This window comes from Chelonia mydas, chromosome 4 (assembly GCF_015237465.2).
Source record: "Chelonia mydas isolate rCheMyd1 chromosome 4, rCheMyd1.pri.v2, whole genome shotgun sequence".
NCBI lineage: Eukaryota > Metazoa > Chordata > Testudines > Cheloniidae > Chelonia > Chelonia mydas.
In genome coordinates, this window is record NC_057852.1 from 34,486,672 (window position 1) to 34,514,092 (window position 27,421).

The following is a 27,421-nucleotide window of genomic DNA, read 5'->3' on the forward strand; positions in this document are numbered from 1 at the left end:
TTATTGCGGTTTTACATCATAAACATATTAGCATTGTTCTAGCTCTAGTGTGTATTTGTCATATCTTGTGACTGAAACAAGGTGCATGGTCTTAATTTAGTAATTAATGTTTGCATAGCATTTGAGATCATCAGTAAAGGGTACTATAGGCCACATCCTACTTGCTTTACTCGTGGGTGGTTCTGTTGACTTCAGTAAGACCAGTTTGGTGAGTGGGATTTGGGTCTACATTATAAACCCTGAAAGAATTTTAAGAATCTAGTTTACTTTTTGCTGTTTATGTTGCATTGTTCCCTTTTTGTATTTCACTCAGCTTGGACAATGAAACTAGATTGGCGAGATTCTCTTTTATTTTTCAGTTTCTAGTCAATTTCATGAACTTTTTTGTGTGTGTCTGGGGTCACAACACTGAAGGGTGATTTTTTTTAAAAAAAATCAGCAACTGTTCATTTAAAATTTTAAAAGATCCTGCAGATATTTTCTATCCATAAGAGCTTTCGTAATGCCCCTTCTTCCTCTTTCCCCATTGCTTTTAACAATAACAACAACAACAAAAGTTTGAAAATAAAACCAAATGATTCAGCAAGATCTCATTTTCAAACAGTCTTTTATAGGGAAAAAATTGAAACTTACCTGTTGGAAGATGCTACTTTGAAAATCTCAGAGGAACGTTCCCTTATGGAAAATGCCTATAGAATTTAATAGAAAATAATTTTTTATAATTTTTTCACCACCTCATAGAATTGAATAAGGAATTAGATCCCTATTATAAAATTCTGTAAGATGTTTCTATAAATAACATCTCGCTATTAAATGGTGGTTAGAGAAATTTCTGTAAAACCCTCTTGGTTTATTTAATCCCTGTTAAACTTTACAAGACTCTTCCATAAGGGATGCACTTGATGAAGCAACACCAAAGGTGATTCAAACAGTGACATTTTTCTTTTCCATCATTGGTTACTGTGTGTGCTCATTTGCTTTTTTGATAGCTGTGTGACTGGTTACGTGGGGGAGCGCTGTCAGTTCAGCGACTTGGAATGGTGGGAACAGCAGCATGTGGAGCAAATGAAGAAGCGGAACATCACAATTGCAGTTTGTATAGTTGTGCTGATCCTGCTGCTCCTCCTGGGATCTCTTGCTGCTTACTGTTACAGGTAAAACTTTCAATCACAAATTTACAACACAACTCTGAGGTACCAAGCAGTTTTTGCATAACTAAGGGTGAAGTATAGGGGCTATGCCAGTTTACAGCAGCTGAGGATCTGGCCCCACATGTATTTTGCTCTTTTTTTCTTTTCGGTAATTTATCCTATGAATTATTCACAATCCATCTGAGCTCCACTCCCTTGTTTGCAGTACACACATTGACATTAATGAGAGTTACATGTGTTGAGGGAGAAGAAGAATAGACCCTATTAGGTTTGAAGACGATCCATAATTTGTATTGACGAGGAAGTTCAGACGCATGCCCTATAATGCATATTTTCCCCCTAGGGTTTCTCTTCGGTACCCCAGAGCTGCAAAGCAATTGGTAGGGCTTTGCCTTTTCTGTGATAGCCATCCTGTGAGGTTGCGGGGCGGGGGCTGGGGGGGAGTGGGCTGTGCCTGAGAATTTTCTTGGCCTGGGAAGATCAGGTACTGGAAGCATCAGCAACAGGGATGTGTCTTCTACGGTGTCTCTGTTGGGAAAGTTCTTCCATCAATCTCTAATGCCTCTTAGGGATTGCACAGGGATGGGCTGCCTTTTGGTGGGAAAATGCCCTATAATCAACATGTTATTTATAAACAAACTGTTCCTATAGATGACAGAGGGTCTCAGTCTTACAATATATTGCAGCCCCCAACTTGCCAGGGTGTCACCGGGAGCTGAGAAAGCAGGATCAAACTCTAGGAAAGGAAATTCTCATGCAAATACCTGTATCTGTATTTAAGGACCTCATCACCCAACTGTTCTCGGAGGCTATAGTACAATCTTATAGTTTGTACTTGGAGCAAAATACCCAGCAGCCAAATCAAGACACGCTCCTCCTGCGTAGATCAAAAAGAAGGAAATAAACCTGCCACTAGTGTGTGTGGGTGTATGTATGCGTGTGTATGTTTTTTAAGATCAGAGTCCATTAAACACAAATAGCCATTGAAGTTAACGTAATTTTTTTCTTATTTAATTATTCATAGTATATTAGACCAAAGAACTGGAAGTGCTGCCATATTTCTTATGTTCTATTGACTGATTTTAGAGTCCTGGATTTAAACCTAATTGCAGGTTGGCCTGTTTTCATGATTTGGGATTCAAAGACAAGTCAGCTGAATTATGTATATAGAATAAATGTACAGAGATAGGGTTTCTTAACTCTGTGTCTTTAATTGAAGCTGTCATTTTAACAAAGTGAAAAATACAGATGGCTTGAAGGTGCAGGGATATTCACTGATACAGTATATTTTTTTCCCTTTTTTTCCTTTTCTTTCGTAGCTGCACTCTGTTAAAAACAAAATCTTTGTCATTTTGCCCTGATTTACTTTTCTTCTTTATCAGATGGTTTTGATCAATATAACTGTTTACCTCAAGAGCAAGTTTTCAGTTACATGCTTGACTGGCTTTGTACTACAGCTATTACTAGCCCAACTAGATCAAAATGAAACTACTGATCTAAAATCCCTATTTAAGTGGAGCCTAGAAACCAATATTTCGATTGAAATTGCTGTTTTGTTTTTTCTTGTAGCTGAGTATATTTTGAAACACTGATTACATTCCATGAACAGATTGGTAATAGTCGTACTCTCCCCCCATAAAACACAAACTCGTATCTCTTTATAATTGCAAGAATCTAAGGAAAACTATGTTTATTCACTTTCAAAATTTATAATGTAGAAGGCAAAAGAATTGATGCACTGTGTCAATTTGTTTAGTGGATATGGTCAAATAAAACAGAATTACTGTTGTTAATATTTAGCACCTTACATTTTTATAGTGCTGCAGCTGGATAAGCCTCATGTCACTTCTTTGAAGCAGGGAGGTATTAATATCCCTATTTTACAGGTGAGAAAAAGTGACTTGCCCAAGGTCACAGGGCAAGTCAGTGGCACAGCTGGGATTAGAATTGAGAAGTTCCTGGTTCCAAGATCATGCTCAGTCAACTGGTGTCACTGCCTCTTCAAATTGTTCTCAAAGTTACACATGGAGATCCTCAAACCTGCCTAGTTGTTCTAGCATGTGTTGTTCTGTATGCTTAAAAAATGAACAATGGAATTCAAACAATCCTTTTAACTGGGATAGGCTTTGTGAGCACATAGTTCCTGTGTGTGAGTTTTGCTGTGGGCCTGAGTCACTTCTGGAACTGTCAGGCACTAGCTCCCTTTGACAGTTGTCCGTAGAGTGCCAAGTGGTTCACATGTGGCTTCATGAAATACTATCTCTCTTCCATCCTGTCCCCTGTCAGGGGGATTTTTCTACATTTGATCCTCTTGGAGTCTATCACTCTTGGGGGAGAGTCCTTGGCTTTGGAATTAACTTTCTCCAGCGATACATCAGAGCCTAGGGTGCAGGATGCAGTGAAGGACACCTCCTCTTAGTCTCACGTTTAGTTTCTAGGGTCAGTAGCTACAGGGAGGTACTTACTATCTATGGTGTGGATGGGTCTGACTTATCTCCACCAGAAGACAATTTTTGGTTTGTATTTAATTTCTATACATGTGACAAAATATGATAGTTATGGGCATGATACAAATAGCTAATTAACATGTAAAAGAAAGGTGAAATAAAGAGGAAAATTTTCATTTAATCTAATAAAGATCAATTGGTAACTGGCATTAAAAGTAGAGCTTATCAGATGCAGTAACTCGGTTTCCACTAGAATTAATCTGGAGATATCTCCCAAGTTAAGTTTAGGAGAGAGCATGGATGATAGCCAAAGTATTAACTACTCTAGTTAACGTTTATCAGGAGAAAAGCTGTTTGTGTTTTCTAGTAAATGTATTCTGTCTGTGATCCCAATTCAGGAAACCACTTAAGCATTTAACCGCTTAAAATGAAGTAGGTGTTCAAACTCTTCCTCAATAGGGATGCTTTTCCGAAATGGGAGTCATAGTCATTTTCAGTCTTATACTACAGTGATCATTGTTCAACTGCTAAAATAGTGCGTTTGAATTGTGAAATTGACCACTTAGATCTGATTACTTGTATCTTTTTTTCTCCTCTTAATAATATTATTGGCTTTTTTCAGAACTAAACAGTTTTCCTCTTATATAACTATCTCTGGTAGACTTACTCCAGAAAATGTTTTAGTTCTTAGAATTTTGAGTACTCTAGATTATTAGTAATATTTACTATATGATTTTCTGAACTTTTGTTGATGTCATTCATGAAAAACAATGAATAAAAAGGAGGGCTGGATTTTCAGAATTGTATACGCTCAAATAAGCATGCAAGAATGCATGCATATTTACTTCCCTGACTTGCACACACAATTACAGTGACTGGACACACGGTCATAGCATTTGTGCATGCGTAGCCCTGAGTATCTGGCCTTTTAATAAAGAGGGAAAAAGCCAAATTTGTAAATAAACAAATATTACAATAATAAACAATCTTATATTTGTTTACTATTCCCTCCCAAATCCTTGTTATTTTTATAAACTACATGATACTGAAGGCACATTGTCACAAACATTTTATTACTGTACCTACTACTGTTTGAACCATTCCACTTTTGTCAAGTCAGGACTTTTTAACCACACATCTGTAATTAGTAGTAATGTACTAATTGGTCTGTATGAAAGAAAACAAAATACATCCACTCATTTGTCAGTATTAGCAAAATATTACCCTTCGCCAATAAAATAAAACGTAAAAGTAAAATGGCATCTGTTCCTCCCGGTGACAGTTAATTTGTCGGGGCTTTTGTTCTGTTGCAGAAGTCAGAACTTCTATAAGAAGAATCCATACGCAGAAGCGATAAGAAATGCCAGGAGCAGTGCCGACAGTGAGAACGTGACACCTACTAGCAATAAGCCTCGGGTAACTATATTAATATGGAAGTAGGAAGGATCAAAGGGTATTAGGGATCCACTTGAGATTATCCATCAAATAATTCTCATCTTAACTATATTAAATAACTGCTAGAGTCATCAAATACTTTGCTGTGAACCGTAGTTCATCTTACCTCATTGTTATCCCGCAAAGTTCACAGCTGCCTGAATGTATTGCAACCATTAGCCGGTGTTATTGTTAGCTTTGAACACAACAGTTGGAGCTGTGTTCTAAATTAAGGAAATGGCAAAGTGATGACATGGCATATCACTGAGTTATTTTCACAGGAAAGTATGCCCTCCCTGTAAAAGTTTTCTTGGAAGCCAAGTATTCTGCATGCTGGGCGAGATGTCGAACTTTATATTTGGGTTTGATGCAGTTAAATACCTTTGTATCAGAAGCAGGCTTGAAAAGACAAACATCCAATCTATTATGGCAGCTTGGGCGTGAGCGAATATAAAATATTCTTTTAGCCATTTTTTCTTGATGCAGAGGGTCAAATTCTCCTCATGGTCAGACTTGTCCAAGTCTGTTGAAGTCACTGGGGTTGCACCAGTGTAATAGAGATAATTTGGCCCCACAAAATCTACATTATGGGCTTACGGCACCTTAGAGACTAACAAATTTATTTGAGCATAAGCTTTCATGAGCTTTCATTGGAAGTGAGCTGTAGCTCACGAAAGCTTATGCTCAGATAAATTTGTTAGCCTCTAAGGTGCCACAAGTACTTGTTTTCTTTTTGCGGATACAGACTAACAAGGCTGCTACTCTGAAACCTGTCATTATGGGCTTGATTTTCATTTACACTAAGGCTATTTTATACTGCTCTGACACAGTAACCGAACCTTAAAGTGGTCCTAAATTACACACTTTGCAAATATGGATACACTGACATTTGCTTTAAGACTGCTTTTCACTGCCAGGGTAGTGTAAAGTGGCCTAAAGCCTTATCTACACACACAAGTTATACAGCTTTCCAGTATAATTAAAGCAGTACATTGCCCCCCTGTCTCCCACCTCTGTGCAATGTGGATTCAGCACTTATATAGTAGAATAATTTATTCTTGTATGGGAAAGGCAATAAGCTAGACCAATATAAGGTAGCTGTATTGCAGTATAACTGTGTCCACATTACAAGTTGTATCAGTATAACTATTTCAGTTAAAAAAAAACTCACATCCCTTACCTACATAGTTATACCATTACAAAAACTGTGTATAGACCAGGCCTTAGTGTAAAAGAGGCTCAGGCCCTAAATGTTTTTTGTTTTGTTTTTTAAATAATTGAGATATTAGGTTTAATTCTAGATTTGATCTTGAATAAAAAGTTCCTATCTTGAAACTATTGCACCAAGTCTCCGAGTCCAGAGCGATTCCATTTACAGGCCTTGCCAGGTTTGTTTGTAAATTAATACCTGTGAGGGGCTGGAAGATTTTAAATAGCATGTAACATGTATCTGCTCTGAAGATTGTTTTAAGCAACAGTAAAATGACATTTTGCAAATGGACTGGATTGAAGGCTGTGTTTGCAAGTGGGTGGCCACCGAAACGTGCGGTTAAACATATGCAAGGCATGTTGAATTGACTTGACCATGGTTGCAGCGTGAAATAATTCTTTAGCTGGTGAGGCCTCGTGCTCCTGTGGACCTTTTATTACCAGCGTTTCAGTTGCTGAGCCAGTCGGCACTTTGTTCCTGCAGGTATCAGATAGCAAATGCGATGAATCTGAGCCATGCTGGCATTTGTTCATGGGCAGAGAAGAAAAACACAGTTTGCAAAGTAGCTGATGTTTGGGAAATCAGAAACATTTGTTGGAATCGAGAAAAGCCTGTTGGCTTGGATCGAGAAAAGCCTGTGTATTAGGTGACCTCCGGCTGATCAGCACAGCCCTCACCAGCATCTGTCCCTGCAGCTAATATCAACTGCTGATGACGTTTGCATTGAGTATGGGGGTAATTAAACAGCTAAACAATGAACTGAGTCAACAGAAACAAACCCGACCTGCCTAATATACATTCTAGTGATGAATTTCACCACCTACGTTCTTCTGCTGGGGGTTGTAAAAATATATTTAATAAAGTAATTAATTTCAAATGACTTGTTACTGGCTCAGCAAGTAATCACTGCCCCACTACTATTACTTTCTCTTAGAAGTAGTAGATTACTTTTGCATCATGCATTTAATTTGCTCAATGATGATGTAGCCATGAGGATTAAGTACCATGGCATCTTCACACATACTTGGCATGGGAACAGCATTATTGCCAAGAAAAGCATTGGACAGTAATCCACTCCTACTATTCACTCGGAATTATAAGCTTTGTGGATTTTATTTAAAAAGAAAATTCAGTTACTTTCTGGGGCAGAGACTGTCTCTTCAGCTGTGCCTTTATTGCTCCCAGCACAATATGGCACCAATCCTGGTTAGGGTCTTTGGGTGCTACCAAAGTGTAAATGGTTAATAATATTATTTAATAATGACTTACTTAAATAGTGGGTGGATCATATGCTATGAGAATACATGTAATAAATAATGCTACTGATGCTATCTGGAGCTGTAAACTGTTAATGAAATTCACCCCTTTCCTGGTAAATGGTCCCAGTAAGCAGTGTTTGTGTAGCTAAAAGAGGATTTGGGGGAATGGAATCTGCTCTCTGATCTCTGGGCCAGGTGCAAGGCAGCTTCCATGCCTTGTCCCTATTTGGGCCCACCCGCACACCCCCAGCTGTGAAATATGTGGAGTTGATGTGGAGCCCACATGCATGCAAGGGGTCTAACGTTTCCCACCAGCTGCAATCAATTGCCATGGCGTCAGTTACTGGAACTGCTTGGGTAAAATGGTTCAGTTACTCCCGCACCCTATGCCAATGTCCTCTCTCTGCTGCCACCCTTCCAGCTGAGGGAGAATGGTTGCAACTAGCGTTGTGCAAAACATGGCAGTTTGCTGCATGTGGGGTTTATGCCAACAATTCCTTCACTTTCACACTAAGGGGGTTCACAACCTTGAGTTTCATATAGACTTTCAGATTCAAATAAACACAAAATAAAACTCAATTGAAACTGTCAGTTTTCACCATGTTTTTGTCAAACCCACATTAAGCTGTGTATTTTGCAGAGTTTTTTTTGTAGGCAATCTCATAAACCAGGCCAGGTTCACTCAGGAGGTGTGGGATCCTTGGCAAACTGTTGGACGAGCCTATTCTGGGTTTAGTTTATTCTGAGACCTGTAATCCAGCAAGTTTAGCTCTACTTTGAAGCAGCCTTTCAAATATCTGCAACATAATGCAGAGTCCACCAGATGCCTGTTACAGCTGTAGGTCTGGAGATTTTTTGCATGGGAATCAATGCCCCCCAGGCCAACATCAAATATTGCTCTAATTTCTCCCTCCTTACCTTCCCTCTGGCTCCCATCTCTGAACATCCCTCTTCCATTTCCCTCCCCTCTTTTTAGCTATCCCTCACAGCCAGTTTCTCCATTCCCCTTTATCTCTGTCTCCCACGCCTTTTCACTCTGTTCTTTCTGGTTCTTCCCTCACACTGCTCTGTTGAATTTCCCCATCTCCCTTGGGGCAGAATTACTCTTGTCTCCTAACCTCCAGAAGGGGCAAGGTCTCCTTCTCCCTTATTCCCATGGAGTATGTGCTGGGAACTAGGAGGTCACAATCATGCTTTCTTCCTCACCCGCTCTGGAGGATTTCCTCTCTCTCCTGTTCTGAGCTGCTGCCTAGTGGCCATTGCCTGCAGACCTGGCTCTCTGTGCTGCTGAGCAGCTGGTGACTCACTCCCTAAAGAGAAGGGAAGAGTAGGGGGCAGATTTTTACAGGTATGTAGGTGCTTAAAGTTGCAGATAGACATCTGGAGATTTACAAAAGTGCTGAGGTGCCCTGCTTGGAAATCAAGGGGAGTTAGGCCCCAAGTCCCTGGGACAGGGCAGAGCCTGTGGGCTGATTTCAGATGCCTTCTCCTAGGTTCCCAAAAGGCTCATTGAAAATGTGCTCAGGAACCTAGGAGCAGACACTTCCAGGGAAACTGGGAGACTTAACAGGTGTGCTTTCAGTTTAGCAACCTAATTAGCTGGAGAGAAGGGACTGGTGCTGGAGGACATTAGGCACTTTGCTCTACCCGGTGGGCTGAGCATGCTGCCCGTGCAGCACAATGGCTACTGTTTAGAATCACAGACTCTCAGGGTTGGAAGGGGCCTCACGAGGTCATCTAGTCCAACCCCCCTGCTCAAAGCAGGACCAATCCCCAGTTTTTGCCCCAGATCCCCTAAAGGGCCCCCTCAAGGATTGAACTCACAACCCTGGGTTTAGCAGGCCAAGGTTCAAACCACTGAGCGATCCCTCCCCTTATGAGTGTGGCTCACTGTATGTTACTCTGCAAAGAACAATAGACTGTCTACTAGATTTGTATATGTTTTCCAGTTCATTGTTGTGATGGCACGAAACGGTCACAGGGAACGCAGAGATGTCGATCTAAGGGACTGTGAGACGTCAGATCGCGGTCACTCCTGCTCTTCGGAGTCCGGTGAGTAGGGTTTTCTTTAATCTTTGGCAGCAGCTTTACTTGGAAAAAATCTAACAGCTTTCGCAGCAGAGTGTGTCCTTGTATACAGCAGTCCCTCAGAGTTACAATATAACAGTATGCACAAAAGAGGTCATTCCTGGCCCCTTAGCGAGGAGGCAGCATTACAATCCGACAGCTTCACAGACAGCTTGGGGTACTGATGTACAAGTGCAGTCTTCATCTTGCAGAGATCTCGTTTGTTGATGTTTAAGAAGGATCTTCTTGCTTGAGATAGAGGTAAATTGCTAGTTACAGTGTAAACAGTTCCAGCCTATAGTGGCAATTCAAAGACAAGGCATAAGTGAGCCACATCCTGAAATGCAGTAGTCAGTTCTGCCAGGAGAATAATGAGGAAGTAAGGAGCCTAGATGTGCTCCTTGAGCCAAAAATACTGCTCCTCTAGTGGGTAGTGAGCCTGAGCAGATGTGATAATTTTACTCATAAACACACTGAGAACTTTGTTCTTTTTTTCACAAAAGCTGTATTTCTTTGTTTATGTCACTGAGTCTCTCCCAATGACTTTGTGTTATTCAGCTGGGATTAATGACATTTACATTTAGATTAAGGAGTCGAAAGCTGCACTGAATATTGAACTCTTAATGTCCATTTGCATTCCCTGGCCCTGATTCTCCACCATATTGGAGGGCAGCAGGTGCCAGGGAGCTGGTAGAGGTGTCTTGATTTCAGGGCATAGCCCTGGCACAAAGTCCTTAACACCAATAGAGTATCAGCCATAAGTGGAGCTCAGCTCTGCCATGCCCCTATGACCTTAGCCCACCCTTGACATGCTCCCTCCTGCCCCTTACATCAGGAGCAGGGGGTAGCTGGTCTAGGAGACAACTTACAAAGGGGGCCCCCATGCGAATCTGGGGCCAGTTTAAGGCCACTTGGCACTGAGTAAGCATCACTTACCTCACTGCATAATGCCCACTCAGTCCTTGACCCCTGCTAACACACATCACATGGTCTGTTTAGTGCCAGTGCTGGTGATTTTGTGATGTGTGCACACATTATCCATTAGGAGCTGGGCAGAGACCAGTACTTTCGCGCAGACATCCGAATAACCAGCCATCAGATTCTGAGAATAATAGCACTGTGTTTGTATTTATTTAGCACTTTATGTTCAAAGCACTGTACAAACATTAACTTTTGAAGCCTCCTTGCAACACCCCTGTAATGCAAGCAACCAGGCGTTATCTGCGTTGTACAGATGGGGGAAGTCTGACCTTGGAAAAGATACACTAAATCAGCGGCAGTCCTGGCATGGAACCCAGGAGTTCCTGACGCTTGTGCTTTTTCATTTAGAGCATGCTGCCTTTCAGCTGTCAGCTGGATTCATTGACAGCTGACCAGGGCTGGATTTGAACTGGCAACTGATGGAGGAAAGGCTCCATGTACTGAACCAGTCCTCTCAGTGCTCATATCTAACTCATGTCTACAGCAATTATCAGGGAACCAAATTCTCTCTGCAACAATTTATAAACACACAGGGCCAGATTTGCAAAGGTATTTAGACACCTAAAAATGCAGATAGACACCTAGAGAGATTTTCCAAAGAGCCTGACCAGACTAGCATTTTTAAATCCTCCGATTTTCCAAAGCACGAATGTTGTGAGAGGTGGGGATTCTAGTGGTAGAACAGGAGACTGGGAACTATGGCACCAGGGTTCTGTTCCCAACATGGCCTCCTATTTGATGAGAGCCCTTGATCAATTTATTTAGGGTAAAGTTCACCCCTATGCTAACAGGGATAGCAGACACCCCCAGTCCAGTTAAACTGCCATGCTTCTGTGTCTGGAAGGTTAGTTGTTGAGCAGTCATATTGAGAGTGAAGTGGAGATGGGCTTCCACATGGCTATTGTGGGAGTGGGTCAACTGGGGGTGGGATGGAGGAGGAGCAGTGTCATGGTGAAGGGGGCCCAAGGCTATATGCATATTGTGGCCACAAACACGTAAGGAAGATGTGTGCAGAGCTGACAGCCCCACGTTCAGATCCTTTGTTGGAGTATTGGCTGAAGAAGGACTGCAGAGCTGCCCTACATAATGCACCGATGGGTGGTGAATTCCACCCTTAATCCTTCTTCAATTAATTGTACAAAGCTTATTTATTCAGGCTGCGCATGGACAAGGTGAATTTACCCTTTGATTTCTCTAACTCAGTTTCTCCATCTATAAATGAGAATAATACTTAAATGCTTATCCAACTTTTTAAGTTGCTCTGATAAGCTTAGATGAAGGACTCTCTATGGCAGGGTGACCAGATAGCAGATGTGAAAAATCAGGACAAGGAGTGTGTGGGGGGTCATAGGTGTCTATGTAAGACAAAGCCCCAAATACTGGGACTGTCTCTCTAAAATCGGGACATCTGGTCAGCCTACAAGATGGGAACAGAGTAGTACCATCCATTATTATAGGCACAGCTAGCAGTATCGCCTATAGGCAAGGATGCCTGACACTTTCCATTATAAGACCCTGTTCTCGGCTGCTTATAACTTTGTCCAACTTTAACTATTTGGGCTGAAATTCTCCATGGCAGCTGCCTACCTTAAGGTTGTGTGTTGTTTTGCTCATGTGAAAAGGAATTCTTTCACCATTTCCTTGAAGTGCTCATATTTCAATGCTTTATAGCAGGAATCTGGCCAAGTTATAAGTCTTTGAAAAATTGTTTCTTAAAATCTCAAGCTTTTTCCTCACTTCTGAATGCTTTCCTCTGGAACCTTTAATGTTCTTTTACCATAGGGTTTTATTCGTAATGATACATTTCCAGTTTTGTTTGTTTCACATCCACTCCCTCTCAAGGTTCCCATGAGTTATTCAGGATAGTTAAGTCCCAGGCAGACTGTGAAGAGTTACAAAGTGATCTGACAAAACTGAGTGACTGGACAACAAAATGGCGGATGAAATTCAGCATTGATAAGTGCAAAGTAATGCACACTGGGAAAATCTAATCCCAACTAATGATGGGTTCTAAATAAGCTGCTAGCACTCAAGAAAGAGCTCTTGGAATCATTGTGGATAGTTCTCTGAAACCTTCAGTTCAGTGTGCAGCAGCAGTCAAAAACGCTAACAGAATGTTAGGAACTATTGGAAGAGGGACAGATAATAAAACAGAAAGTGTCAGAATGCCACTATATAATTCCATGGTGTGCCCACACCTTGAATACTGTGTCCAGTTCTGGTTGCCCTATCTCAAAAAGGATATAATGGAACTGGAAAAGGTTCAACAAAGATGATCAAGGGTAAGGAACGACTTCCATAAAAGGAGAGACTAAAATGATTAGGGCTGTTCAGCTTAGAAAAGAAACCATTAAAGGGGATATGATAGAGGTCTATAAAATCATGAATGGTGTGGAAAAAAGTGAATAGAAAATAGTTGTTTATCCTTTCCCATGATACAAAAAACAAACAATGAAATTAATAAGCAGCAGGTTTAATACAGACAAGAGGAAATACTATTTCACAAAATGCACAATTAACCTGTGGAACCCATTGCCATAGGATGTGGAGTCCAAAAGTATAACTGGGTTCAAAAAAGAGCTCGATAAGTTTATGGAGGATAGATACATCAATGGCTATTAGCCAGGATGGTCAGGGATGTAAGTAACCCCATGTTTAGGGCAACCCTAAACCTCTGACTGGCAGAAGTTGGGAGAGGAAGACAGGGCTGGATCTCTCAAAAATTGCCCTGTTCTGTACACTCCCTCTGAAGCTCTGGTACTTTTGGAGAAAGCATACTGGGCTAGATGGACTAGTGGTCTGACTCAGTATGGCTGCTGTTCTGTTCTGTTATGAATTTTCTTGCTAGTTGCTATCCGTGTTCTCAGATGGCTCTGAGTAATATTTATCCATTTCTTCCAGCATATGCACAGCCTCAGCCTGCAACAAACAACAAAGCAGCACAGATGCTAGCGGAAGAGGAGAGACAGCAAGGCTGCCGGCAACATTTTCTCAATGGTAGGAAGCCTCAGCTTGGTGAAGCAGAGAGGAGCCCTCACCAGCTTCAGCGGAGCATCAGCCCCATTGCCATGTTGGAAAGTGACCTTCACTCCCCAGCACCATCCAGCCTGTTAATGCAGCCTGATTAAAGGGTCCGAGAACTGAGCTGAAGCTGGGGTAGTATGGAACTGAAACTTACAAAGTGCAGCAATATTTTTTCTTTAAACTGTACATTAAAAAAAATACCTTGCCAGTCTTTCCTTATCATCTCTGCTTGGAAGCATTGCTGTGATGACTAGACCAGTGCTAAATATTCTATTACATTTTTAATATCCTGTAAAGGTCCTACGAATTACAGTACTTTGCAGGTAAAAGGACACTGGATGAGAACTCACCCCAGGTGGTGACCATTAGAAACAAACATCTTCTGAATGATTTTATTGTTATTTTTGGGTGTTTGCTTTCATCATATACATTCAGAAGTCATGAAAACAAAGTAGGTAACGGTAACCAGGATGACCATATGGAGAAATTTACTGCAATTCTGTAAACTAAGATGATGCAGTAGAATCAGATAAAATGGTTTCTTCATTAAAATACTACTCAGGGACACTGTAGGCTGGATGATCCTCTCCCCTATGCTAGTTTTATACCAGGGTACCTCCTTTGACTTTGGTGGAGTTATTCCTCATAGAGACTTATGTAAGTGAGAGCAAATTGAGATTCTATACTTTTAAGATTTAGCTGGACCATAAGAATTTTTGTGTAAATGAGCATCAATTATATCCAGCAAGGGAGATGTAGCCTCTGGGGAAAGTTATGTCATTTATAAATCTTTCTATCTAAAATCTTCAAAGTCCCTTCAGATCATGAAATGTTTTGTTCCTGGGGTGAGACAATGGGCCAGATTCTTCTCAGTATAAATGCACTGGAGTTATTCTCACTTTATATTCATGTGACTGAGAGTGAAATCTGGCTCATTATGGATGGGTCTGGCGTATGGAAAGAGTTCCAACCATCTACCACATCAAATACACACATTTTATAAAAAAAATAGGAAAAAATCCAGTTTGGATTGATGTACACAAAACCGGCTTGTTTGTGCTGCCACATTAAATCCATGGGATTGATTGTAAACATATAAGAGGATTTATTTTTATCATAGACATCCAAGCAGCTACAATTTACTTCTAATTATTTAATACCTAAGTAAAACTAAGGTTGTAAAACTTAACAGTTGTAAAGCTCTGTTTTTTTAGAGAGTTGTCACTTAGTCGCTTATGATTTCAAATTATTTGAATCCAGCTCATTTGAATTGCTGAGATTGTTTTTAAAGTATTTGCAAATCAGCTATATTACTTATAATATGAATATTCCCATGTGCATCTCCACCCCTCTCATGCAGGCATCTGTTTGCTCATCAGAATCAAACCTCCAATGTTTCTGAGGTTTGTCCTGCACTATTTATGGATCCTCATCTCTAATATCCACTGAGTTGCCCATCACTATTAATAGTGTTATAATTTCTTAATCTAGATAGCTGAAAATGTTATGAAATATATTCACATATATTTGCAATCCTTTTTTTAGAATTCTGCTAAAAAGGCAGGATATATTTCCCATCCACTTATTAAGTTTTGGGTAGTGATCGGAAAAGCAAGTACTCTAAGCAGTTTCAGGGCCAGAATCTCCTTTCCCTTACACCAGTTTATACCTGGGTAACTCCACTGGTGTAAGCAATAGGAGAATTGAGCTAGTGCTTTCAATGCAAAGTTATGAAACACATCTTTTATAAAAGGTTCATAAGCGTTAGATTTGTTTCATTTCTGCTTGGAAATACTCAAATGCGTTTGTAACTGTCATTAACATTAATTGCAATTACACCTACTCACATGAACAGATGGACTCCTCTGTTTAGACTGAAGTGATTTGAAGAGTGTTAGAACACTAAATAATATACAAGAGGGGACAACCCTTGTGCTGAACCATAAGTTCTCAATATGTAGATTGGACTGTAAAGTAAATAGCTAAACTTTGAACAGAGTAGAGATGGATCATAGTCTCCAAGTGTGGATTTGTATCTGAACCCAAACTTCCCAAGACTTTGCAGGGATATTTGTTTAGGACAGTGATTTCGCTTGTCTCAGTATAAGAACAGAGGCCAGACAGACAAAAAGGTCCTGATTCAGCGAAGCACTTAGTCACATACTTAGGTTCCATTGACCTCAATGAGATTTAAGCATGTGCTTGAAGTCAAGCATGTACTTAGGTGCTTCCTTGAATCGGGATTGAAGGTTGGATCTAAACTTCCTCTGTCTTAAACTGTTCAGATTTTGAGTTTGGACCATCTCTAAAACAAAAGTGTTTCAAATGCCTTAAAAATTGTACAGTTTCAAATCCATGCTTCACAGTCTTTCTGCCTTAGTTTTGTATGAAGTATCTCATTTCTAATTTGGTAGCTTTCACTGGAGAGTTTTGAAAGTCAAAAGTATACATTTTTACAGTGGGGGTACTGGTGACTATAACATTAACTGGTTTGTTTCCTCAACTCACATAGATCTAAACAGAAAATGCTTTTTAGTGCTAAAACCACAAGGAAAAGACAGATATATAAATATAATATATTTGGTTTATTTGTAAGTTTATAAACTTTGTGATTTATAAAATAAATAATTCCTAGCATTTCCATTGTTTTGATAGAACATAGTGCACAATGATGGCTTAGATTTAACACATGTCACATTTACTAATAATCCAAACGGGTATCCCATAGCTGCAAAAACTAATGTGTATGTACAGCATGCACGGATATGGTTCTTCTCTGACTGTTTAAAGGATAATCCTTATTAGTGTAAATCCTCCATACCTCAAGATTAGATCCCAGCCTTACTAGAATATCAAGTAAGTGTTCAATGGGCAATGTGGGATTTTAGCTATACAACTCTCATAAGCAGTGAGAAGCTGCATGACTAATTCCTCATGTACTCTGCTGAATATTTACTCCTTTCTATGCACACAAGAATGTTTCTAAAATGATCTTTTCTACTTACATGTGTGGAAACATGACTGATGGTCTTAGGCTACATTTTCAAAGTGGTCCAAGGTGTTAGCCTAGGATTTACATTGAAGTTAATGGGAGCTGGTGAACTGGGCGTATAAAATCCCACATTGGCAGTAACATGGTTAAGGAGACCTGGAAAGCCCAATTGGCCCATTTTGTGGCACCTGGAGGGGAGACAGGTAATAAAGGATTAGATCCAGCTGGGGAGAACGGGACTGGATAGTTCCTGTAAAGGAAGACTGGAAGACCAATAGGGGAGAACTGAGAGTGGAGAACTGCAGTAGGTAACTTATACCCTGGGTCTGGCCCTGAAGGAGAGGGCAGCAGGAGCGAAGGAGTTCCAGGTGACTGCCAGAGAGGCTTAGAAGCTAATTAAACATGGACGCTTCCTCTGCAGACTGGTGAGAAGCTACCCAGGAAGCTCAATCTCCAAGAGGAGAGGACCAGAGGGTGTGATCTCAAGGAACAATCTGCAAGAGGGGCATGGTAGGAAGTAGTCCAGTGGAAAAGCAAGGGGTTGGGAAAGATTGATGCCAATGTCTTTATATGTGGTTCCTGGCCTGGAATCTAAAGGAATGGGTGGGTCTGGGTGCCCCTGCTTAACCCAGCAAGGAGGTTTATTAAGGCCTAGAACAGGGGTAGGCAACCTATGGCACGCGTGCCAAAGGCTGCACGCGAGCTGATTTTCAGTGGCATTCCCGCCGCCCAGGTCCTGGCCACCAGTCTGGGGGGCTCTGCATTTTAATTTAATTTTAAATGAAGTTTCTTAAACATTTTAAAAACCTTATTTACTTTACATACAACAATAGTTTAGTTATATATTAAAGACTTATAGAAAAAGACCTTCTAAAAACGTAAAAATGTTTTACTGGCATGTGAAACCTTAAATTAAAGTGAATAAATGAAGACTCAGCACACCACTTCTGAAAGGTTGCCGACCCCTGGCCTAGAACAAGCGAAGATGTTACTTGAAGATGCCAAGGATTGTATTACCTTCACCTAGGGTGATTGACATCTTGATCTATTGGGCTCCTTAGCACCCTGAGAGAGGAAAAGGCTACCGGTGACTTGGCTGGAGGGCTGAGGTTGCAGCAAATGGGCTAAATGGCAACTGGTCCACCAACGACGGAGGGGAAACTGAGGCAGAGTTCTTGTGTCATCTGGTTTTCCCACAAGGGTGCGCTGAAGATTGAAGGCTCCCTCCAACACCGTCACATAGCTATATCCCTGCTCACCTCTTTTCTTATCTGATCAGCCACTGCATGTGTCAAAATCCCATTGAAGATAATGAGAGTTCTGTAAATGGAGCAGATGTAGAACTGATCCCTAAAAATATACTGGTAAACTTAGAGTTTTATGAGATGAAATTAATATGCATCATGCTAAGCTTTAGAAAGAGGAATTTTAAAACAAAAAGTGAAAAGCGAGACTAAGATTAGATACAGAGAGATTTCTGCAGGAGGAGAGAACCATTTAGGAGTATAATCCTGTCTTTATTGAAGTCATTGGCAAAACTCCCATTGATACAAGAGAGTGAATATTCATTATAGGCAATGCAGGTAGTATCACTTATAGGCAAGGTTGCCTGAGACTTTCTATTATAAGATCCTGTTTCTACTTACTTAAACCTTCACCAAACTTTACCAGTCCAGGCTTAAACTTTCCATACTGGGTGTCTGCCTCAGTCTGATTTTTTTTCTTTCTAAAAACTTCAGCAAAAGTGATTTAGTAGCTTTTCAGAATGAGATGGGGGGGGGGGGACATATTGTTTTGCCCCCTGTTACAAATATTCTACAACCCTTTCTTCGAGAAGCTGCATTGCTTTCATCCGTTGGGGCAGGGACTTGAAATTTGGTGGTGTGGGGTCAGCTTGGTTTTAGGGATGTCCCTTTTGCTGCACTGTGAAAAATTGCCCATGTGTTGAGCCAAACTTGCATATTCTCAGTAGTGACACTCCGTGGGGTTTGGCGGCTAAATTATCTGAAGGTTCTAGCTGCGCTGAACATGCTTCAGGCACTGAGCTGGGCTTTCTCTGCCATTGCTGCTCCTGGTAGTCAGGAGCCTGTCAAGTGAGAGGCAGTGAGAGAAAAGAGACTCTGTATCTCCTGTGCTCTCAGGCAGTGGGGAGCAGGAGTAATAATCAGCCTGACTCAAATACTCAGGCACTGGGCTTGGGGAGGTGGCAAGGAGGGGGTGGGGTGGGGAAAAGAGTGGAGGGACGATTATGTGGAGCTGGAGTATAAGGAGACTGGGCCTGTGGTTTGCAGCTGTGGTGGGAGGGACTGAGATGTGGAGCCAAGAAGGGTAGGTGGGGACGGGGACCAGTGTTCCCTCTAATTTTCCCCACACATGTGCAGAATGAATGGTGTTCCATGCAGCAATATGGAGGGGATGTGTGACACATCACCTTCATATTGGTGCACATAACAAAATTCATGGGGTGGGGGTGGGGCCAAGGGGTTTGGAGTGTCGGAGGGAGCTCAGGGCTGGGGCAGGGGTGTGAGGGCTCCGGATGGGGGTGCGGGCACTGAGGTGGGGCTGTGGATGAGGGATTTGAGGTGCAGGCTGCCCCAGGGCTACAGCAGGGAGAGAGGACTCCCCCCGCAGCAACACCTGGGCTGGGGGTGGGAGGGGGGAGAGGTACCTCTCCCTGCCGCAGCAGCTGTGGGACTGGAGCAGTGGGATAGGTGCCCTCCCCTGGCTGTGGCAGGTCCGGGACGGGTTTGGGCTGGGGGAGGAGTGCCTTGGCCACAGCAGGTCTGGGCCGGGACTGGGTTTGGGCCACCCGCCTCCCAGAATTTCCAATAAGGCCCGGCTGCGGCAGGTCTGGAGGTGAGTTGGGGCCAAGGGAGGGGCTCCCTTCCCCCAGCAATGGCAGGTCCTGACCGGGCAGGTTCCCTAAACGGCTGCATAGGGAACTTAGGTGGGGACTGGGATGTGGAGTTGAGTTGAGAATAATAATGCCATCATACCTGTCCATTATACCTCACAGCGATGTTGTGAAAGTAAATTCATTAATGTTTGTATATAAATTCATACATTCCAAAGCCAGAAGGGACCATTCTGATCCCCTAGTCTGACCTCCTGTATAACACAGACCATAGAACTTCCCCCAAATAATTCCTAGAGCAAATCTTTAAAAAAAGCATCCAATCTTGATTTTAAAATGGTCAGTGATGGAGAATCCCCTGTGACCACTGGTAAATTGTTCCTGTGGTTAGTTACGCTTACTCTTACTGTTAAAAATTTACACCCTATTTCCAGTCTGGCTAGAAGTTGAAACATTCAGCATTCATTGGATCATGTTATACCTTTATCTGCAAGCTTGGAGAGCTCATTATTAAATATTTGTTCCCCGTGTAGGTACTTTGTCAGGCACTTAGATCTGTAGTGATGAGCACTATAGAAAAGCCCATGAGGAAATTAATAATTCTGTCTCCAGAGCAGGTTTTGAATAATGTGCAGTAAATAAGGCCTAAGGCATTGAACAATGAGGAGAAAACAAAATATTGAATAGTTGCTCATTAATTGAGCACTGTCCAGTCTGTGTACTGAATCAGGTAGTGAACAAACAGTATATGAGCATGTAATTAAAGACTCTGTGATAAAGCATACCCACAAGGAGGCTGCACTAGAGTTTCCCCAGCAACCTTAATTCTGGCATTTCCTAGCTTTTGAATGTTAGATTTTGCACACTGAACATTCCTTTAATGGAGTTTTTTTTTGTATGTAATATGATATAAAACAGGTAACTTGCAATGAAAGAACAATGGGAGTCAATGAAATTGAAATGTCACACATTTTGAACTGAGAAACTATTTTACAGAATGAATAACTTGTGGAACTCATTGCAACAAGACATTGTTGAGGCCAAGAGGTCAGTAGGATTTAGATCCTTTTATATGGATAATAAGAAAATCCTCGGTACTTTTTAAAAAAGAAAAAAGTATATGTATACGATCCCTTATGCTTCAGGGCATAAGACAACCAGTAGCTGACGGAGATCAGTAAGAAACTTTCCCTGTGTGCAAGGTATTCACTGATTGTACACTACAGGATTTCCTGCAGCGTCCCCTGAAGTGTCAGGTACTGGTCACTGTCAGAGATGGAATACTGAATAAAAGGACCCTGGTCTGATCTGTGTGGCAATTGCTATATGCCTTCAAAGCTTCAGCTGGCCAAAGTATTGTGTTTTCCTTTAAAGGGGGTGTCATTTTATCTCTCATGTTACTTCAAGCTGGTGCTTAAACTGCTCAGTTAACCTACAGCACATCCTTGGTATTGTTGCCTCAGTGACTGACAATTTGCCATCTTTATCCACATGAAAAGGTAAAATAGTAACATCAGTGAAAGCTTCTGCACACAGCCCCAACCTGGAAGCATGGCAGAATGGTTGTGCTCACTCTCTCCTTGGCTTTTCTACTGAGACTGTCACTTAATACCAGTTGTGATGTGGACACCTGTCCTCTAGGAACTGGACAGAGACCACCTAATTTCAGACAGGCCATTCATTATTCAGAGGATGGGAAGGACTTTCAGCCACCACTCACTGCCAAGCAGGGCTGCATTCAGACCTTAGCGTAAAGCCTGAGTACTTTACTACCAAGGTTTGGAGAAAGTTCTGCAAATTCTAGGCATAGAATTTGTCTTTTGAGGCAGCTGCTGCAGAAATCCTTTATTATTGGTGCCTGAGCCACTATCTTGTCTTCCTCCTTAGCGTCCAGGTGCAACAGGCTCAATGGAAACAATTGTCTTCTGCCAGCCTACTCCTCCTTATGAGTTCTCACTCTTCATTCTGCCGGCTCCAGCTATGTACTAAACCAAAGCCCAGAAGGCGCTTCCCTGGCAGGCCTCTTTGAGCAGGACATTGCAACCCAGCAGCCCCCTGCTCTCAAGGTAAGAAACTAAAATATGACCCCACCAGGCTTATTGAGTATGCCTGAGTACAGAGTCCCCCGCTCTTCAGGCTCATACTTAGGGGTAAGAGCATCAATGAGTGCCAAACTTCTTCCTTCCCACTTGCACTCCTGCTGAGAGTCTGGTTTCACGTTCTCTCATCCATTGCTGCCTCCCATTCGGTTCCTCTGCTGGGACCCCCACTGGATTATTGCTGCCCTATGCAAACTGTCCTTCAGCCAGTTTTCAGTCCAGGAGGCAGAGTTCACCTTATCCAAGAGGCTCTGGTCAAAGCCCATTAGAAATAATGTTTAAAGTAGGACAAAGTGAAAGAAACCATATAAGGTAGTTCTCCCACTTTCGATAAGGTTCACAAGCCGCTGCCAGAATATGTATCAGTAAAACAGCAACGGGGGTCATGGCCCATGACAGGGGCTTTCCCAATTCAAATAATTAGTTGATCAAAGAATTGGCTGCTCTTGCCTATGTAGGAAGCTAACTTATTTTTAAAATTAATTTAGAACCATAGAAATGTAAGGCTGGAATTGATTACAGTCTTCCTTATAACAGCCTTTAACATATTTGAAGATTGTTATCAAGTCCAAACTCAAGAAAACTTATTTTCTCAAGACTAAACATGCCCAGTTTTCAGCCTTAACTCACAGGTCAGGTTTTCTAAATCTTTTATAATTTATATTGCTCTCCTTTGGACTCCATCCAATTTGTCCACATCTTTCCAAAACAGCTGGACACACTACTCAAGCTGAGGACTCACCAGCGCTGAGTAGAGTGGGACAGTTACCACCCTCATCTTGCTTACAACACTCTTGTTAATAACCCCAGAATATATTTTTTTAGCAGCTACATCACTTTGTTGACGTGTATATTCAATTGGAGATTCACTATAAACACCCCCACCCCCAATTCCTTTCAGCAGTACTACCACCTAGCCAGTTATTCCCCGTTTGGCAGTTGTGTATTTGAATTTTCCTTCCTATGTGAAGTACTTTGCATGTATCTTTATTGAATTTCATCTTGGTGAGTCCTGACCAATTCTCCAATTTGTCAAGATCGTTTTGAATTCTAAACCTGCTCTCCAAAGTGCTTGCAACCCCTCCTGAAATTAATTTTGTGGTTTACTCATAACCTCTAGCACACTTTTGGCAGCTCTAGGCCTTTATTTATTGGTTTAAAAATAAATTTTTAATGCACTATTTTCAGCAGTACAGAAGAGATGTGCATTTTAACAGGCAGTATCTTTCTTAAATATTGATTGCACAAAAATGCAGTTGGCTATGCTATGCTAAATGGAGAGATTGCATAACTGGCATTTTATTAGTCTATTAACCATTGTTAGTCATTATGTATTGTGGTGAAAAGAATGCTGTATTAATATATTGATTCCTCTTCCTCCCACCCCCCGGTCAATTATAAAGTGAATTATTTCTTCCAGAGCCTGTAGAGAGCTTTGAGGGAGATGGAGAAAGTTAGGGGTGTTACATTAAGGAAAGCAACCCAAGACGCTGTCATGCTGCAGTATGATTCAAACAAAATACTTTAAGATTTCAATAGCCCTCTAACCATTTTCCAGTTCTCTCTTTGTGATTAAAGCAAGGGTGTCAAGTTGTTAAAGGGAGGGGGAGGGCAAAAGTAGCATGTGGCCTGAGACTGCCGTCTCTTATGTAAGTAATCTTTACCTTGGACTTTTGTCTGTAATTAATGGGAAAGTAAAATGAGGAAGACACATGTATTTTAAACGACTCTTGAAATATAACCTTTCTAAAGGAATCAATAAACGAAATACAGCCAGATGCGGAACATCTCACCGGAGACATAAAACACTAATCGTTCTGGGATGTCTGAGGTTCCCCTACAGTACTTGTATGAAATAATAGAGTTCAAACTTGTTTCCATTGACCCCGGTGCTGCTTATTAATGATTTTTGCAGGGATGTGGAAACAGTCAAATTCAGGTTAGGTGTTTGGAATCCCAATACAGATAAAAGGAAAAAGGTTAATCCAGTCAATGGAATAGGCCAAAACCAGGACTGCCTAAGTTTGTAGAACCTTTTCCTCATTTGCCACTTGGTCAGTAGCAGTTTGTTTTAATTAACAGCTTTCTCTTAAGTAACAAACCTCCCAGCTGAGGGCCTAACTATAGTATTAACTACCCAATCTATGCCATTGGGATTATCTTTAGGGTCACAATACTGTGATTTTGGCTTTTGACCTGTGAGAATATTTTTTCTTTGCCTAAGAAAAGAGAAATGTCTTCATCTATATCTTGGGGGACACATATGGGAAATGTAATCCTTCAGGATGTTCATACTGAGACAGAATTTATAGCCATATGTACGTTATGATTATGTACATTTATTTCTCCATTTTTCATACATTAAAATGTAATGCTAAATGACGGTAGGAAACAAACCTATCACTGCCAGAGAACCAAGACCCTAGATCTGAACAGTGCTAGGTTCTGAGACATTTTGGAACTGAATCCCTTCTGACCTTAATGTCTATGAGTTTATGAATCTGAAGTGAAATTTAGTGGTAGGCTACTAAAATAAACCAACCAAAAAGCCTAGAGCTAATGCACCCAGCCCCCCAAGAAGCTTGAAAGTTCAGACCTGGATCTGAGCTTTATGACTCAGCCACCTCAAGGAAAAGGATGATGTGACAGGGTGCATGTGCCTCCAGTCCTTGGCCACCCCAGGAATTGCTCAGACTCCTTTTTTGTGTCCAAGCTGTATACTTTAGTCAAGTCCCACCACCAATACCTGCACAGTACAGCACAACAGTCCTAATTTCTATAACCTTCAGTCCCTGTTCATCAGGCTACTAGGAGGAAAGGAGAAATCTCTTCCTTGGGATCGCCTTCAACCTGGGTGCAGCTAGCCCTGTCCTCCCTACATTAACACTTCATTTCTGCCTTTATTAAACTAGTTAGCTAATGGGCCAATTAATTCCTTAGCTCTCCCAACCTCCCTGTCTGATTAACTAATTCATCCCTATCACCTCCATCAGATGTTGCTGGGGAAACTAATTGAGGCTACAATGATCAGAGTTCTGACTCATCTGTCAGGCCTCCGCACTCTTTCACAAATGGTCTTAGACTAAAGCACAGGACTTGAGGTCAGGAAATCTGGGTTTTGTTCCTAGCTGTGCTACTTGTATGTGGCCTTGGGCAAGTCACTTAACCTTTCTGTGCTTCAGTTTCCCCATCTGTAAAATACAAGTATAGATGCTTACCTATATCACGGTTGTTGTGAGGAATAATTCGTGGCTGCTTTTTTGATCATCTGATGGAAGTTGTTCTAGAAAGACAAAATGCTATCATTCTCATAAACTATGTTCTCTCTGAATTCAGTGGAGCAAGAAGAATGAGCAATAATAAAGAGAACTGGATTTGTAATGAAATTGAAATTACTCTAGATTTTCATGACTTTCTGCTTCAGTGCCAGATTCAGACCTGTTGGGGAAAAAATGGGGTTGAACCCTCTTATACTAGACCTGAATTTGGCCCTCAGTGTCTGAGTATTACATGCATAATGGGTGACTATTGTGTAAAGTATATAGTCACCCTAATTCATTCAAAAGTATATTTCATTTCCAACTGTTGTAGTCTAGTCTCCTTGCGTTAAATTTGGCCCTGTGTAGAGGGCCCATTCACCATGCAAGTTCTATTTAAACGGTAAAATATAGGTAAGTCATGCTAGTCTTCTGTACAGAAGTGATAAGTAGACATAGATGTAAGCTTTCAAAATGCTTTGCAAATCACACCTATTGTGGGCTCTCCAGCAGGAGAATTCAATGAGCCAGATAAAGGTGGCTAGGTTCTTTGAATGGTTAGGCCTTAAAAATGATACATTCTTAAGTCTTAGGAAAGAATGTGAGTTTAACAGTGCATTAACTTTGGCAGCCAACAGAATAGAAAAGGTAACAGCCAAAAGTTGGCAGATCAGTTCTTGGAATGTAAAGAAAAAAAAAGCTCAGAATAGACAGGTTAGGCTTTATTGTTTCCACATGTATTTGTAGAAAGGGGATAGATTTCAGGTCTCAGTTTCTTCCATTTTAATGGGGGGTTTTCTCTTCGTGTGTTTTGCTACCTATTCCTGCATCAGTTCTATTGTAGACCACTTGGCTTTATATTAAGATGGCTTTATAAACTGATGCATTTACAAAATCCGCTGACCAGAAAGGAATATGCATTCATATATTTGCATTTGCATGCCTTCTACTGCAAATTATGATGAGATAATGACTGGCAATAGTAAACTCATCCAAAAACCAAAAGGCAAACAAACTTTCAGGAAGTAAGGGAACAGCTGACTCTGAGATGCGGGCAGATTTTCAAATCTCCTCATTGTAAAAACAGGAATGAAACAAAATTTATTTGTATTGTAAAGGGATCAGAAGTGGAAAGGGACAGAAGAAATAAATACTTTTGTGTTCCATTTAAAAGGGACAAGCAGTAGTTCATAAGAAAGGGTCTCTCTGAAAATAAACACATCATTTCTAATACCACCATCATAGAATATCAGGGTTGGAAGGGACCTCAGGAGGTCATCTAGTCCAACCCCCTGCTCAAAGCAGGACCAATCCCCAACTAAATCATCCCAGCCAGGGCTTTGTCAAGCCTGACCTTAAAAACTTGTAAGGAAGGAGATTCCACCACCTCCCTAGGTAACACATTCCAATGTTTCACCACCCTCCTCGTGAAAAAGTTTTTCCTAATATCCAACCTAAACCCCCCCCACTGCAACTTGAGGCCATTACTCCTTGTTCTGTCATCAGCTACCACTGGTCTAGAGCCATCCTCTTTGGAACCCCCTTTCAGGTAGTTGAAAGCAGCTATTAAATCCTTCCTCATTCTTCTCTTCCGCAGACTAAACAATCCCAGTTCCCTCAGCTTCTCCTCATAAGTCATGTGTTCCAGTCCCCTCATCATTTTTGTTGCCCTCCGCTGGACGTTTTCCAATTTTTCCACATCCTTCTTGTAGTGTGGGGCCCAAAACTGGACACAGTACTCCAGATGAGGCCTCACCAATGTCAAATAGAGGGGAACGATCACGTCCCTCGATCTGCTGGCAATGCCCCCTACTTATACATCCCAAAATGCCATTGGCCTTCTTGGCAACAAGGGCACACTGTTGACTCATATCCAGCTTCTTGTCCACTGTAACCCCTAGGTCCTTTTCTGCAGAACTGCTGCCTAGCCATTCGGTCCCTAGTCTGTAGCAGTGCATGGGATTCTTCCTTCCTAAGTATAGGACTCTGCACTTGTCCTTGTTGAACCTCATCAGATTTCTTTTGGCCCAATCCTCTAATTTCTCTAGGTCCCTTTGTATCCTATCCCAACCCTCCAGCGTATCTACCTCTCCTCCCAGTTTAGTGTCATCTGCAAATTTGCTGAGGGTGCAATCCACACCATCCTCCAGATCGTTAATGAAGATATTGAACAAAACCGGCCCCAGGACCGACTCTTGGGGCACTCCACTTGATACCGGCTGCCAGCTAGACATGGAGCCATTGATCACTACCCGTTGAGCCCGACAATCTAGCCAGCTTTCTATCCACCTTATAGTCCATTCATCCAGCCCATACTTCTTTAACTTGCTGGCAAGAATACTGTGGGAGACCATGTCAAAAGCTTTGCTAAAGTCAAGGCACAACACATCCACTGCTTTCCCCTCATCCGCAGAGCCAGTTATCTCGTCATAGAAGGCAATTAGATTAGTCAGGCATGACTTGCCCTTGGTGAATCCATGCTGACTGTTCCTGATCACTTTCCTCTCCTCTAAGTGCTTCAGAATTGATTCCTTGAGGGCCTGCTCCATGATTTTTCCAGGGACTGAGGTGAGGCTGACTGGCCTGTAGTTCCCAGGATACTCCTTCTTCCCTTTTTTAAAGATGGGAACTACATTAGCCTTTTTC

The 27,421-nt window shown here is 41.6% G+C and overlaps 1 protein-coding gene across 2 annotated transcripts in view; it reads left to right on the top strand.

Annotated features, from left to right (window-relative positions):
- The window catches only part of EGF (epidermal growth factor), an 88,113-nt gene extending 71,771 nt beyond the window's left edge, over positions 1-16,342 (top strand). The window contains exons 21-24 of one of the 2 annotated variants that reach the window (XM_037897047.2): positions 990-1,154; positions 4,912-5,014; positions 9,451-9,553; positions 13,451-16,342. In XM_037897047.2, the coding sequence (XP_037752975.1) occupies positions 990-1,154; positions 4,912-5,014; positions 9,451-9,553; positions 13,451-13,677 (598 nt within the window). In that variant the 3' untranslated portion in view covers positions 13,678-16,342. The remainder of the gene's footprint in view (positions 1-989; positions 1,155-4,911; positions 5,015-9,450; positions 9,554-13,450) is intronic. The other variant, XM_007054419.3, reaches the window with a different exon arrangement.
- The last annotated feature ends 11,079 nt before the right edge of the window (positions 16,343-27,421 follow it).